Source organism: Ornithodoros turicata, chromosome 4, assembly GCF_037126465.1.
Source record: "Ornithodoros turicata isolate Travis chromosome 4, ASM3712646v1, whole genome shotgun sequence".
NCBI lineage: Eukaryota > Metazoa > Arthropoda > Arachnida > Ixodida > Argasidae > Ornithodoros > Ornithodoros turicata.
In genome coordinates this window covers 42,975,534-42,988,471 of record NC_088204.1, presented here as the reverse complement: position 1 = coordinate 42,988,471, position 12,938 = coordinate 42,975,534, and the positions used below count along the sequence as shown (strand labels likewise).

General features: G+C 44.5%; 1 protein-coding gene across 3 annotated transcripts in view; it reads left to right on the top strand.

The window, feature by feature from the left end:
• Positions 1-12,938, top strand: part of LOC135393060 (lysosomal alpha-mannosidase-like) — a 492,848-nt gene that overhangs the window by 235,953 nt on the left and 243,957 nt on the right. For 2 of the 3 annotated variants that reach the window (XM_064623631.1, XM_064623633.1), the window contains 3 exons: positions 717-796; positions 868-921; positions 2,434-2,553. The exons of the other annotated variant lie outside the window; for it this stretch is intronic. In XM_064623631.1, coding sequence (XP_064479701.1) covers positions 717-796; positions 868-921; positions 2,434-2,553 — 254 coding nt within the window. The remainder of the gene's footprint in view (positions 1-716; positions 797-867; positions 922-2,433; positions 2,554-12,938) is intronic. 3 annotated transcript variants of the gene reach the window in all.

Here is a 12,938-nt window from a genome sequence, read left to right as displayed (position 1 = left end):
AGCGGGGTCGTTAACTAGCTATTGAAAACAAGTAGCGAATACGGTAGCGGCGCCACTAGTAGCGCCGCTAGGTATAACACCGATAGTAACAAAGTAATTTGAGTAGATTTACACGTAAATTCAGCCTTATGGACATGGCCATCACTGCATACGTAAAACGTCTTTAGCCGCTCATAGCAGCCCTGCGCTGATCCTAATAGCCACGGTTACATGAATGCGACTGGAGTTGATCGTATTGAGCCACTTCGTCGCACCCATCCCGACCAGTGGGCTTGACCCGTGGGAGAGGATTTGTTGCGATAAGTCGATACGATACACTTTTGTTGCATTCATATAAAAACAGCTGATGAGAAACTGTTTGCAGCATATGGATTAAAAGTAATGGACAGAAGGAATTTCCCGGATACCTCACATCCATACGTCACATTAATTTACACGCCATGAGCCGGCTGCTGCTTGTCATTTGTAATTGGTGCGCAGAACAAAATTGTGGAGCCGAAAAATAGTAAATTAATTTACAGTGATAAATCGCAATCGTTGAATGATTCCCGATCAATAAGATAAGACACGAGAAAGATTTTAGGTTTTATAAGAACACATCACTGAAAACGTTTATAGATTTTAGACAGTTATTTTTCTACAGTTTATGATTATATACGTGGAGTGACAGAACATCTGTCGTACTTGTAATTGTAAAACTGTTTCTAAACATCCAGCACAGGGCATCCGTACAACAGTCATCCCTAATCGCTATGACACACTTGCAATGTCATCGTTCAATGGCTCAACGATAAACGTAAGGCTTTATCATTATTCACCTTTTTGGAGTGAAGCTGGTTCTTATTTGTCTCTATCTGTGTGTTACAGGAGAAGAATGCCGAGGACTTAACGGGTGGTTTCCTGAAAGAATTCTCTAGATGTGTAAGCAAATGCCAAATATGTGCATTTTTCTCTTTCTTTCCGGGGCGGAAAAAAGAAAAGACGAAAAAGAGACTGCAGAAGCCTATTTTAGTGCCAGAGAAGAAAGACTAATACAGGAGATCAAGACTAATTTCTTCCTAGTTTACTCTTCCTACTTCCCACTACTTTCTACTATATATACTGAGGAGCTTGTACAGGAAATTAAGTGCATTGTGAACTGAGAAATTTACAGAGAGAGAACCTCTGTCTGAAAGCGTCTGTGGAAACCTATAGGGAGAGCCAAAGAAAGCCATCCCGTTCCAGTGAGAGCTTTGCCCACATCTAATTCTCGCCGAAGGGTCCACGTCAGTCGCGGCCCATGACGTCGTAGCCTCTACTCTTTGCTCCTTCCCGTACGAATATCTATGTCCGAAATGACGACATCCCTGTCTAACGCGAATTCTTCCACATCCACATCCACATGATGTAGTGACGGCACTGACTTCCATGTAGCCCCCTGTATAAGGGACAAACAGGGTTATGAAAACACAACGCAGCAGCAGACGACGACATACTCTAGAAGAGATACTCTTTTAAAAATGCAGTAGATAGCACTGGCTGCCCTGCATTGCCGAAGGTTAATGTCAGCGCACGACTCAATTATTTAAGAACGTGTTGTCATCAAAAATCTGTTTAGTTGAGAGTACGCACCTTTGCACTTCTGCGTCGCTCACGGTCCTAGTTGTCTCGTGAATAATTACGTCGCAATCTGGGATACGGGGTTCGCTAACCGAAGTAGAGTTGCCGATCTCCGAATTCAGCTACGCTTAAGGATGTTTAGCACATGCTGCTTCCTGAAGAAGACAATCAAACAGTCAATGGAAGACCTGCTGTTTGTGAAGGAATGTCATACATACTGTACTTCTGAACATTGTTTCTGAAGTAGGTGCGTCAGGTCCGGCAGGAAAGTGATGCCACGGTCTTATTTGTTTCGGCCTTACGACGTCCATTCAGCGAGAAGAATTTGTCGCTTATCCTTTGCTTGCGTTACTGATCTCTTACCAGAATGGAAGCGTTAGCGCAGAAATGATACATATACTGGTCCAACGTGCCGCAGCAATGCGTAAATATTCAAATTCAGTGCTGCTTTCTGTACTGCATCTTTGCAACATATCCTACAAACTCTTTATCTCAAATTTCGCAAAGTTACTGCAGGAAATTTGTGGAGTACGCGTCTATAGAACATTTTATTTGCATCATACACTAAGAAATTCCGAACCGCAGCAAGACGCGTTGATTACACTTCCAGAGTTGTGTGTCCTTAGCGTGCTTCCTCCTAAATAGAGTGTTTCCTTCCCAAGGTTAAATTCATTAAGCTAGTTTCATAAATATAATTTCATTCCTTTTTTGCACTTTAAGTTTACTAAGAAACATTAAGTATGCCTCAAAAACAAGAAGTTTGGATAAATATTCAGTTTTGTAGATGTATGAGCTGCACGGGCCTGAAAAACTCACGCATGTTTCTGCTTCCAGTGCGCGTCCGGGTTTGCATCTAATCACTTGGTGGCAGTATTTGGAATTGACAGCGGGAATACAAACGCCACCACCTGGTACAGCCAAATGGATTTACTTATGGATACCATAAACAGAAGAGTGAGACATCCATTATTCCTTTCCGCTCTTTGCATTTTTCTGAATTGTGTCCCACAATTATTACGCAGTCCTACTCTGGGTTTGTAACGACTCCGTGTTGCTCATTTGTTACCAAAAAACAAAGAAACGTAAATTGTTGTGAGCTGAACGTGTACATTATAACCACCATTTTCCGGAAATGGCGGCAATGGCAAACTGACCGGAAAATGGCAAACCGACAGTTCGGTTTTCGTCTGTATACTAATTTCTGCGCATGTGCAGACACTCCGTATTTGGTCGCTTTGGCTCAATTACTCTGATATTGTGCTTTGTTTTCACTTTTTCGAGCAGAACGATTCCTCGCGTTTTTCGCGAACGCCAAAAATTCGCTAATTTAAGTACCCGCGAAGCAGATACAGTGTTTACTGTAAGTAAACTGATACCGATATGAACATCGCGGGTAATGTGTGCAACTGGTGCAACAGCACCAGGATGTTAAATTCCGAATGCAAGAGAGGTTCTTCTTCGTACGGAACTATACGCATCTGCAGTGGTTTATCCAGAATCCCAAGCACGGAGGGGTGTTGGAAAAAATTGGGGGCGGGGGGTCATTATTAAAATTACAGCTTAACATATCATTACCGACATGTGTCTAAAGCTGAAATCGCAAGGGCACTCCCAGTAGGGGGTACACTGGTGAAAAAGTTAGGGGTGTTACTGAACATTTGGGGGTGTTAGGGGATATAGTAGGGTCTGGATAAATCACTGCGCACCTGGGTTTTTTCCCGGCGACCTAGAAGGCGTACAAAATGCCGCCACGCCGGGCAGACAACCCTTACATGCAACATCAGAGTACCATTATTATGATTATGTCGTTGCTGTCCTAACGCACAGCACCCGCTTTCCCTAACCTCACCGACGAATACGCACTGTTATTTCGCGCAGGGACTGCATTGTTATCGCTATCTATCCGTTTGAATGTAGCTGAGGGCCGATCTCTGAAATCACCGAGACACATGAGCCCGCGTTTTCCGCGAACTGTGTCTCAACTAAGCCGTGCACCAATGCGAAAAGGTAATCCTCGCTAAATTAACGACTTTTACAGTATATCTTTAACCGTGAGCCCATAGCTCAACCAAACGTCTTGCGCCCAGTCGTTGTCACCAACCCAGCCGTTGTCGTCACTTCGTTGACTCCGTTTACACTTCCATGAGCGACCCTGCTATGAAACACACAAAAAGGAGGAAAGAAATCGCTTTAACCCTACACTCTTAAAAATGAACTTCACCACATAGCACGCTCCTAGCCAACCATCATCCCGAGTGACATCGTTCTCTCCCCTGATTTGTTGAAAACGGGAGGCGTACGCCTTTTTGTGACACTTATGTAGAAATGTTAATTGTCACAAAAAGGCGGACGCCTCCCGTTTTCGGCCCAGGACGCACATTCCCCCAGGGCGTCAGTCGTGACGTTGCCCACCTACGTGAGGCCGACAACGGCAAGCCCTTTCACCACCCACCACCACCACCACCATCATTTTTAAGAGTGTAGGTGTGATAAAATTCTCAGACTGATTCTACCATAAGGGCCGCAGGGTTGAGTTAAAGTGCAGAAGCAGCGCCACCTCAACCTGCAGTCGGTGAGAGAATGTAGATCGGCAAGGAGTTGCGCTGGTACCCTTGTGCCAGACCTGTAAATTTATCGAGCCGTTCACCATTGCCCGTAGCACTTTGGGAGACTTCTGTTTGAAAATTCGTCATTCACTCCACTGTAATTCACCCAATATTTGTTACTTGATATTCTGCTGCAAGTGCAATTCACAATACATGGGTGAAACTTCCAACACAATGAGAAAAAGATTTTATGGCCACAAATTTGATATCCTAAATGCCCGCCAAACTCCTGTCGCCATTCATTTCCATCAACCTAATCACGATTTTGAAGCTAATTTGAAAATTATATTGCTAGAATCTGGGTTCCGCACAGACATTAAATGTAAGAATAGAGAGTCCTACTTAATTTCGCAATTCAAATGCCTCACACCAAATGGTCTGAATCTTAGTCCTGGCTCGTTATATCCGCTTATGTAAATTTAATAGTTATATATCTATATATCTATATTTATTTGTGCACAATTCTTGAATCTTCGCTTCAGTCATCGTCTGGCACTCCGTTAGATAATCTGTAACCTTCCCTTTTGTCAATTCTGGGCCACTCGTTCCGACCCCCCCTTCCGCGAAACTGGGTTGGCGAGCCTTTTTGTTCACAATAACACCTTTTACTGTTATTAAACGGTTAGAGGTCACTTATCCGTCTGCCCAGCTATTCATTGTACACAGACATGTGGCACCATATCTCCTTTCCCCTTCCCTTTCTTTGTACAGCAGTGTGTTTAGTCATGTATATGTCTATGCGCTTCGTGCAAAGCGCTCGCCGCGCCAGAGAGAACCCAAGCGGCGTCAGCGCGAACTTATTGTGTGAGTTCTTTTCGCTTCCGCATTGCGGAGCCTGGAGTTTACGCGTCGTTGTTCGTTTAAAACGCTGTGTTTCTTAGTCAGATTACGGTGTAATGTCACGGACAAACTGTTGTGTAGTGGGTTGTACCGACACATACGGGAGTGCTCCGCCAGGTACCAAGTTTTAGAGCTTCCCATCGAGGCCCCATGACGTGGACAGGCGGAAAAGATCAAAGGCAAACGCGTTACAAAGTAAGTTGGTTTCCTGTGTTTGCCGCGCTACGAACTGTTCAGTCTAAAGGCTCTGATACATATGATGTTTGATTCATGCTACCACGTCTTTGTTGCTGCTTTTTCCTACTGTGCCATGACTTCATAGCCGTACCTTGAGACGTCCATTGCATATGAAGCCTCTTGAATTATATGCGTTGAAAGAGGGAACATCCACGACCCCTTAACGTTTTCTTTTTTTCTTTTCTTCTGTCTGGTAGAGAGGGTAAGCTATGGGAACCATCGAAGTTCACCAGAATTTGCAGCCAACACTTCGTGGGTGGTGCAAAGTCAGATCACCCGTCCAGCCCGGCGTACATTCCAAGTGTGTTCCCGACGTGCTACAGGCGACGGACATCCGAAGTTGCTTTGGACCGTTTCAGAAGGTGAACTAGCCGCAAAATAGAATAGAAGAGTGTTGCAACACACATATATTAAAAGTACTTGTGTGTAGCAAGCTCACCCCTGAGGTTTATGAAGCTCCTCTGTCAGATCACCACCTTTCATTTTAATATCTATATTCAGATGCGAATAGCATACCTTTTGTTCTTTTGCAGAATGCGTAAACGGACCGGCTTACCCTCAGGCCACTCAGTAGAGGGGAGCACAAATCAAGAAAGGCCGGAAATTGGCACATTGGACGACAGCGAAGTAGATCAGAGCACGGAACCAGAGGAGGATGAAGCTACTGCTCCCGGGCCTGCTGCTAAGAAGACCGATGTAAGTAACTCGATTCATTTTAGCAGCCGACTGTCTTACATATTTTTATAATCTTTCATAATTTTCTTTTTTTCATTGACAGTGCGGCACACAGACTGAGGACGCTACTTCCACTGATGTTGGCATGCCAGTTATCTTCTGTGTTATCGAGGCAGAAGGGTCAAGCACTCTCACGTTGCTACATTTCACGAAGGCCAAAGAGCCCTGTGCTGTCAAAACCACCTCTGTTGGACTTGACCCGATGAACGTGGAAGACCTCTCCAAAGACACGTGATTCAAAGGTTTCGCTTCTATTGGCTGCAACCCTTGACCAAACAACTGCACTGAAGTTACAATTGGCAAACCCCAAAAGCCTCATGAAGCTGCATTGACGTATTCGAACTACAAGGGAACACACACAATGAAATTTCTTGTGTGTGTGACGCCATGTGGATTCATCTCATTTATTTCGAAGGCCTATGGTGGGAGATCAAGTGACAGCTTTGTGACGTCTGACTCCGGATTTTTGCACTTAATTGAGCAAGGTGACTTGGTACTTTCTGACAAGGGGTTCCCCTCCATAAAGTCATCCCTTGAGGAAGGTGTCCTTGTAATGCCTCCGTTCGCAAGGGCCGGTGAACAGTTTACTCCAGCAGAGGTAGACGAGACATACAGAGTGGCATCAGTGCGAATCCATGTGGAACGGTGCATACAACGCATGAAGGTGTACGCAATACTTGCCCACAAGCTACGTGCTGAACTGCTGCCTTTCCTTGATGACATAGTGCACATATGTGTGCTGTTTTGGCAAACCTGCAGCCACCGATCATCCAAGAAGAGCTGCAGGATTGTGTATATTGACAAGCAAAGGAGTGCTAGACACTGCCTTTATGCGACCCCTTGCATGCATGTGAAAATAATTTTTTTCATGAATTTCTACAGTGACATAAACATAGTCATTTATTACATATCAAGTCTACATATTCACAAGATAAAAGTGACTAGTTCGGTTTACAAAGTCCTATAGGTATATTAGAAGGCACTACTTAAGACTTTTCATGCCAAGAGACACTTCGCACGAAAAGCAATCAGAAGTTTTCTGCTAATTGTTAGCTCTCACTATATTTTTGCAATGCTGGTAGATAGTGCATAAAATAGAACATTTCAAGTCGTGGGACAAGCTCTGACAAGTAGCGATCATCAATATTAACATCTACTGCAACACGCTGTTTTGAAGAGTATACAAACAGACACCATTTTGTCAGCCCAGTGCAATAGAGTGAAAGCTGTACCTGGGAATAATAACAGTGTGATCGTTTCAACTCTAGGTTTCCGGACTTCGTAAAACTGAGGTACGGAACAAAGCATTTTCTCTCCTCAAAGTTCACAATCTCTTTTCCTTTTCTTGAAAATGGGCACTTTATCTCCACAAGGGTGGGCTCCTCGTCTTGCATGAAAATACCGTCAGGGGAACAACATAGCCATGGCTGCTGATACAAGATGACGACTCCAGCACTACGAACCTGTACATTCATGATGTCATACTGGAAAGCTTGTCTCGCAGTATTTTCCATTTTCTGTCCGTACGACGTGGTACTGGATGTAAAAATGATTTTCTTGAGGAGTGTTTCAGCCAAACAGTCCAAGCTGCCTTTGCAGGTCTTCACACGGTGTGCTTTGGAGCTTGAAACCCTCTCACGTCTCACCACATGCCAGAGTTTACATGATGACTGCGGCTTTGTTTTCCTCTCTATATCTATGCACTCATTTTGGTCCACCACTACTCTTGTTAGATAGTAAAATATACAATGCTGTATGCATCTTCGTAAGTAGTGGGCCCGCTTCAGCACTACGGTGGTTGAGAAAACCTCGATTTTCTCAAATGGGAAAAAGAGATCGACATCTCGTAGGCTCCTAATCAACTCCAGGGCTGATGGTTCATGGTCTAAAGCTTCCGGTGTAGCCTCCGTTCCAGGTTGAAGCTCTGCCTTCAGCATAAGGCTGAAGGGGCAATTGATATCAAAGCCACCGCTCGGAAGACTGGAAACTATATCTTCAACCTTTGTAACGGGTGCAACGCATGGAGCTTGTTTCGTTATTTCTTCTATACATTTCATCTGTAAGGTCTCAAATCTTACACCCTTACATTAGAGCTTCATCTGGGCAGCAGATGGCTTACCCCAGCGTTTCACATCTGATGTGCAAGAATCTGGCTGTTCTGTGTTGACATAGTGAACGACAGCAGCTATGTGCTTGCAGATCCCTCTTCTCCCGGCTCTGCAGCGGCAGCAGGCTCCTTGTACAACACGTGTGTGCGAGTCCACCTGGTACGAGAATTAACAAGCGTTGGTGAAACCGGGCATAAGACGTCAGCGAGTGCACCCCGTGGATAGTACGATCGGTGAGGCTACCACCGGTTCGAAAAAGAATAAAAAAAAGTGACCAAATAACAGAGTGCAACCAGTGCACGAGCGCTCTTACCTGAATTGTAATCATATATGCCTTTTTTGTCACACACGTCTGCGGCAAACACATTCCGCTTATGGTCACAGAACCGTTTGAAAACCTCTCGTTAACACCGCTGACATGCCGACTTTGGCATAGCTTTTCCCCCTTTTCGATCGTCGAAGGTCTGAAATACCCACCTGGAGTTGAAACCGTCAGGAAGCCGCAGTGCTGCACGACGTCATCACACATCTTTCACCTGCTGTCAACACGCAAGCTATGCATGTGAATAGCTTCGGGCGCTTGGGGCGACTCACACAACAAGTTCGCGCTTCCGCCTCCAGGTGGCCGCGAACTGGCGCCGCCTACAGAGGATGCACGAAGCTTATACTATATATACTTATGCGTGCCACAACTTCACTTTGTACCTGAGGAAGCGTGGACCTCCATGCGAAAGCTTGTACAAATTAAACTTAAACAAAAATCTTCAGTGTCGGCTTCTGTATTTTGTTTATGCGATCTACAGGACTTGACTCCCCTCTTCGTATACGCTTCTGTTTCTCAACCTTCGGAAGGTTAGCAGCACAAGAAAGATGAAGGGTCTCGTCGACGTCCGCGGAAGGCACAAACGGTACAAAAATCCAACACTGAAGTTTTCAACTTATTTAATGACGCAAGCTTTCATGTAGCAGACTACATTTCTTCAGGTGTGAAAAACACAGGGCACATTGTGTACATTACATAGTCACAGGATACCACGTGAACACAGAATGAAAAAAAGGAAAAAAGGAAAAAGCAGGAGGAGGAGAGGAACCTGCCTTGTGAGTGACCTTGCCTTTATGTTAGGGTTCGGCGGATTTACATTGGGAAGGTCGGCTGTACGCCGAAATAAGTTTTTTAAAATAAATCATTAAAAAACCCACGCTTAAAATTCCACCCTTCAAAATCCATTTTCTGAAATAAACCGCTTAAAAATACACGCCCTCAAAATAAACGCTGCTAAAATAAATCATGGTTAGGCTTAGCAAGGTGATGTTCCGTATGGTAGTTTATGGGCAACACGATGTTCTTTTCGGCGGAACATCTATTATGATGTTTCTTGCTCATGTTTGTACTGTTATCAAGTACATCTCTTCAAATAACAACTTTGGATTTCTAAATATCCAGTGTAAAAATGATGAGGACGATGCGCGTATGAATACAGGACACACACTCTTGACCCTTGAACCAGCTGAGAACTGAGCTGTGAACGAGGGTAACAGGCCGGGGGGGGGGGGAGATGGCTATGGCAGTGTTGTGAACGGATTGCGCGGCGACGGTCATTCGCACTGGATGTTATTATGCCAGAGAGAGAGAGAGATAAGCCGGCCAGGATACACGACCAATAAAATTCGCCAGTCGCCCAATCAGAAAATATTTCCCCCACTAAGTTGGGAGTACTCGCCACGGGTCACATACACAGAGACAACCTACTTCCAGTGCAGAGAAATCCTGGTTCACAGTTCTGGCCCCGGCTAGCCCCAGGCGCGATGAGCGCACTATTTTCCGCGGCGGACGTAGAGCCGTCGGCGTCCACCAATCAGGGACGGTGGATTTTAAAATATGTATTTCGAAGCGTTTATTCTTCAAAGTTTATTTTTCGGAGTTTATTTCGACGCCGTGGATTTTCTCATGATTTATATTGAAGAGTTTATTTTGAAAGTCTGATTTTTAAGTGATTTATTTTTGAACGTTTTATTTTTACATGATTTATTTCGGCGTCATCCCGGAAGATCAAGTGGAGCCAAGACACCAAAGGTGGCCGACGGGGTGGCGGTCCTACTTAATGCTTAACGGCGACATGATGTCTGTCTGAGCTCGTGGAAAATGGGTGAAAGTATGTTTCGCTTTGGGAATAGGGAAGTTAAAACTCGATTAACTGATGAAGGGAACCGGGGCTAATATTGAGACCGTGGGGATTTAGGGACTTAAATTTGGATATGAGGAATGATTCGCGATTTTTGCGCTTGATATCTGCGTTGAAACCAGACTCTAGTAGCACAATTTTAAGATCATTATCAATGTTGTGATCCGGAAGGTTAAAGTGAATTGATACTGGAGATTGCCGGTTATTTAGGATATCGAATTTGTGACCGTAGAATCTCCCTCGCATAGTGTTCGAAGTTTCCCCAATGTATTGCACATGACACTTGTTGCAAAATATTAGATAACAAAGATTAGAGGTATGACAGTGAAGAGATTGACGTATTTTAAGTTCAAAGTTAGATCTGGAGCTACGTGCGGTTATGCAGGGGAAGATGAATTTACATGTCTGGCTACGCGTATTGCCACAAGTGTGGTCAACCAGGTTCGTTTTGTGTTAATCTGGATGATGTAAGAATATTACGTAAGTTATTAGATCTACGGAAGGCGACCACAGGGGGAGAAGGAAAAACTTCTTTTAATTTGTCGTCCGCATGCAGAATGTTGAGGTGACGCTTAAGGATGGATTTGGCATTAGTGAGTGATTCGTGAAAAGTAGTCGCAAAGATCAAGTTATTGTTGTCGTTTTCTGGCTTAGGGATGAGTAGGGTATCTCTATTAACCGAGGAAGACCTAGTAAAGGATTCCTGAATAAGACCGGATGGATAATTTCTTTTTTGAAAGTCCGAATTCATCTCCCGAGCATGCTTGACAAAATTATTAAGCAAATTCGTTTTAGCCGGAGGAATTGTCCATATGGTATGCTCTCCTTTTGTGTGTTGGCGTGGTAGCTTTCGAAATGGAGATATTGTCGCTTATCCGTAGGTTTCTTGTAAAGGTCGGTGTCAAGCCTGCCATCTTTAAGGGACACTTTGACGTCAAGGAAGTTGATAGAAGATTTGGTCGAACACCGCTTTATCGAGCTGCATTGCACCCAGTGCCCGATTGTGAATGCTTATTTTATGGTACCCTCAAATATAAGCTAGTTTTAGTCAATAAAACCATTATCACTTAAAGATTAAATATCTTTAATTTGTTACCTAATAGTAGACCTCTGGCATTCCGCATGCGTCGGCGCACAGCCCTGTTACTTGTCCGCGGGACCGGCGCCTAACGGGGGGAGTCTACAAACAGGGACGCCAAAAAGACACCTCAAGGGAAGAAAACCACCGCCTTGATGAGACTTCAAACAGATATTTTTTTTTAGGGAATCCGAATTCGTGCTCAGCCACCCATTTTCCTTTTTTAAAATAGAGCTCAGGAAAGAACAGCCACGTGCAATGTTTGGAGTGCCATGCTCTGGAATTCTGAACTCTAAGGCTGTTACCTGTATTGTATACAAAACACAGCACAGGGCATCTAAGTCAACAAGTAAAAATTGTAATGTAATAAGCATGCTACCCAAAAATGTGCGATCAATGGCATTTATCTGTAGGTATTTTTGCCACGCACTACAAATTATTTTACGAAACAGTAACTGAAAGATTACAACTTCTTAACTTTGACTGTTAAAATTGTCCAATTCAAGTAGCGCGACCTGAATTTAGCAAATTCCGAGCTCTATTTTAAAAAAAGGAACATGGGTGACTGAGCATGAATCCGCAGCCCCAAGAAACATCTGTTTTAGCTCTTGTTAACGTGGCGGTCTTCTTCCCTTGAAATGTCCTTTTGGCGCACCTGTTTGTAGGAGCCCCCCTGTAAACGCCGGACTGCAGCACCCATCATAGGAATTCAACTTCTAAACCCCATCACAAACTTCAACTTCAAAATCCATCACTCACTTCAGAACCCATCACAGGAATTCAACTTCAAAACCGCGATGGCATCTGAAGTTGAACTCTGATGATGGGTTCTGAAGTTGAAGTTGACTTATGGGTTATGAAGTGATGAATTCTGAGGTTGAATTTCAGTTACGGGCTCGTGATGTGATGGTTTATGACGGTGATGTGATGTGATGGGCTTTGCAGAAAACTGACCATGATGTGATGTTGAATGAATTCTTAGGAAAATGCCGACCTATGCCTCGGAGATGCCAGTGTCCACGCGGTTCAGAGCCCATAGTGTTGACCTCAACACGGAAAAGTCATGATGGTCGACGGAATTCAAATGACAGTACTGGTCACTGCGCCGCGTCTTCATGACTATGCATTTGTAACCAAGAAGAAGCACTATATTTCAATCCGAATGTTCGTTCACACTTAGCAGCATCACTTATCAGCCTCCGGTACATTCATGTGGCGAAATCGAAGCTGGCGGTGCTTAGGCTCCAACTCCATAAAACGTTTCGTCAAGAAGAGCAGACGTGTCGCCTAATGAGTGTTCAGTTCATCACCTGTCCTTTCCACGACGTCCGATGAACAACAACGCGCCCTTGCTCGGTCGGCTTGCCGGCGCCGCGACGCCGGCGAAATCGCAAAAAAGGAAGAAAAAGACGGCGCAGCCACGTGACGTCAGCGACTGGCAGCCGAGTGAGGGGGCATTTCTGCCGCGAGATTCGAAGCTCCTTCGCGCGCCACGATTGCGCGCTACGCTCAAACTTTTTGTGCGAATATGTATCACAGGGTTCAGAGTCAT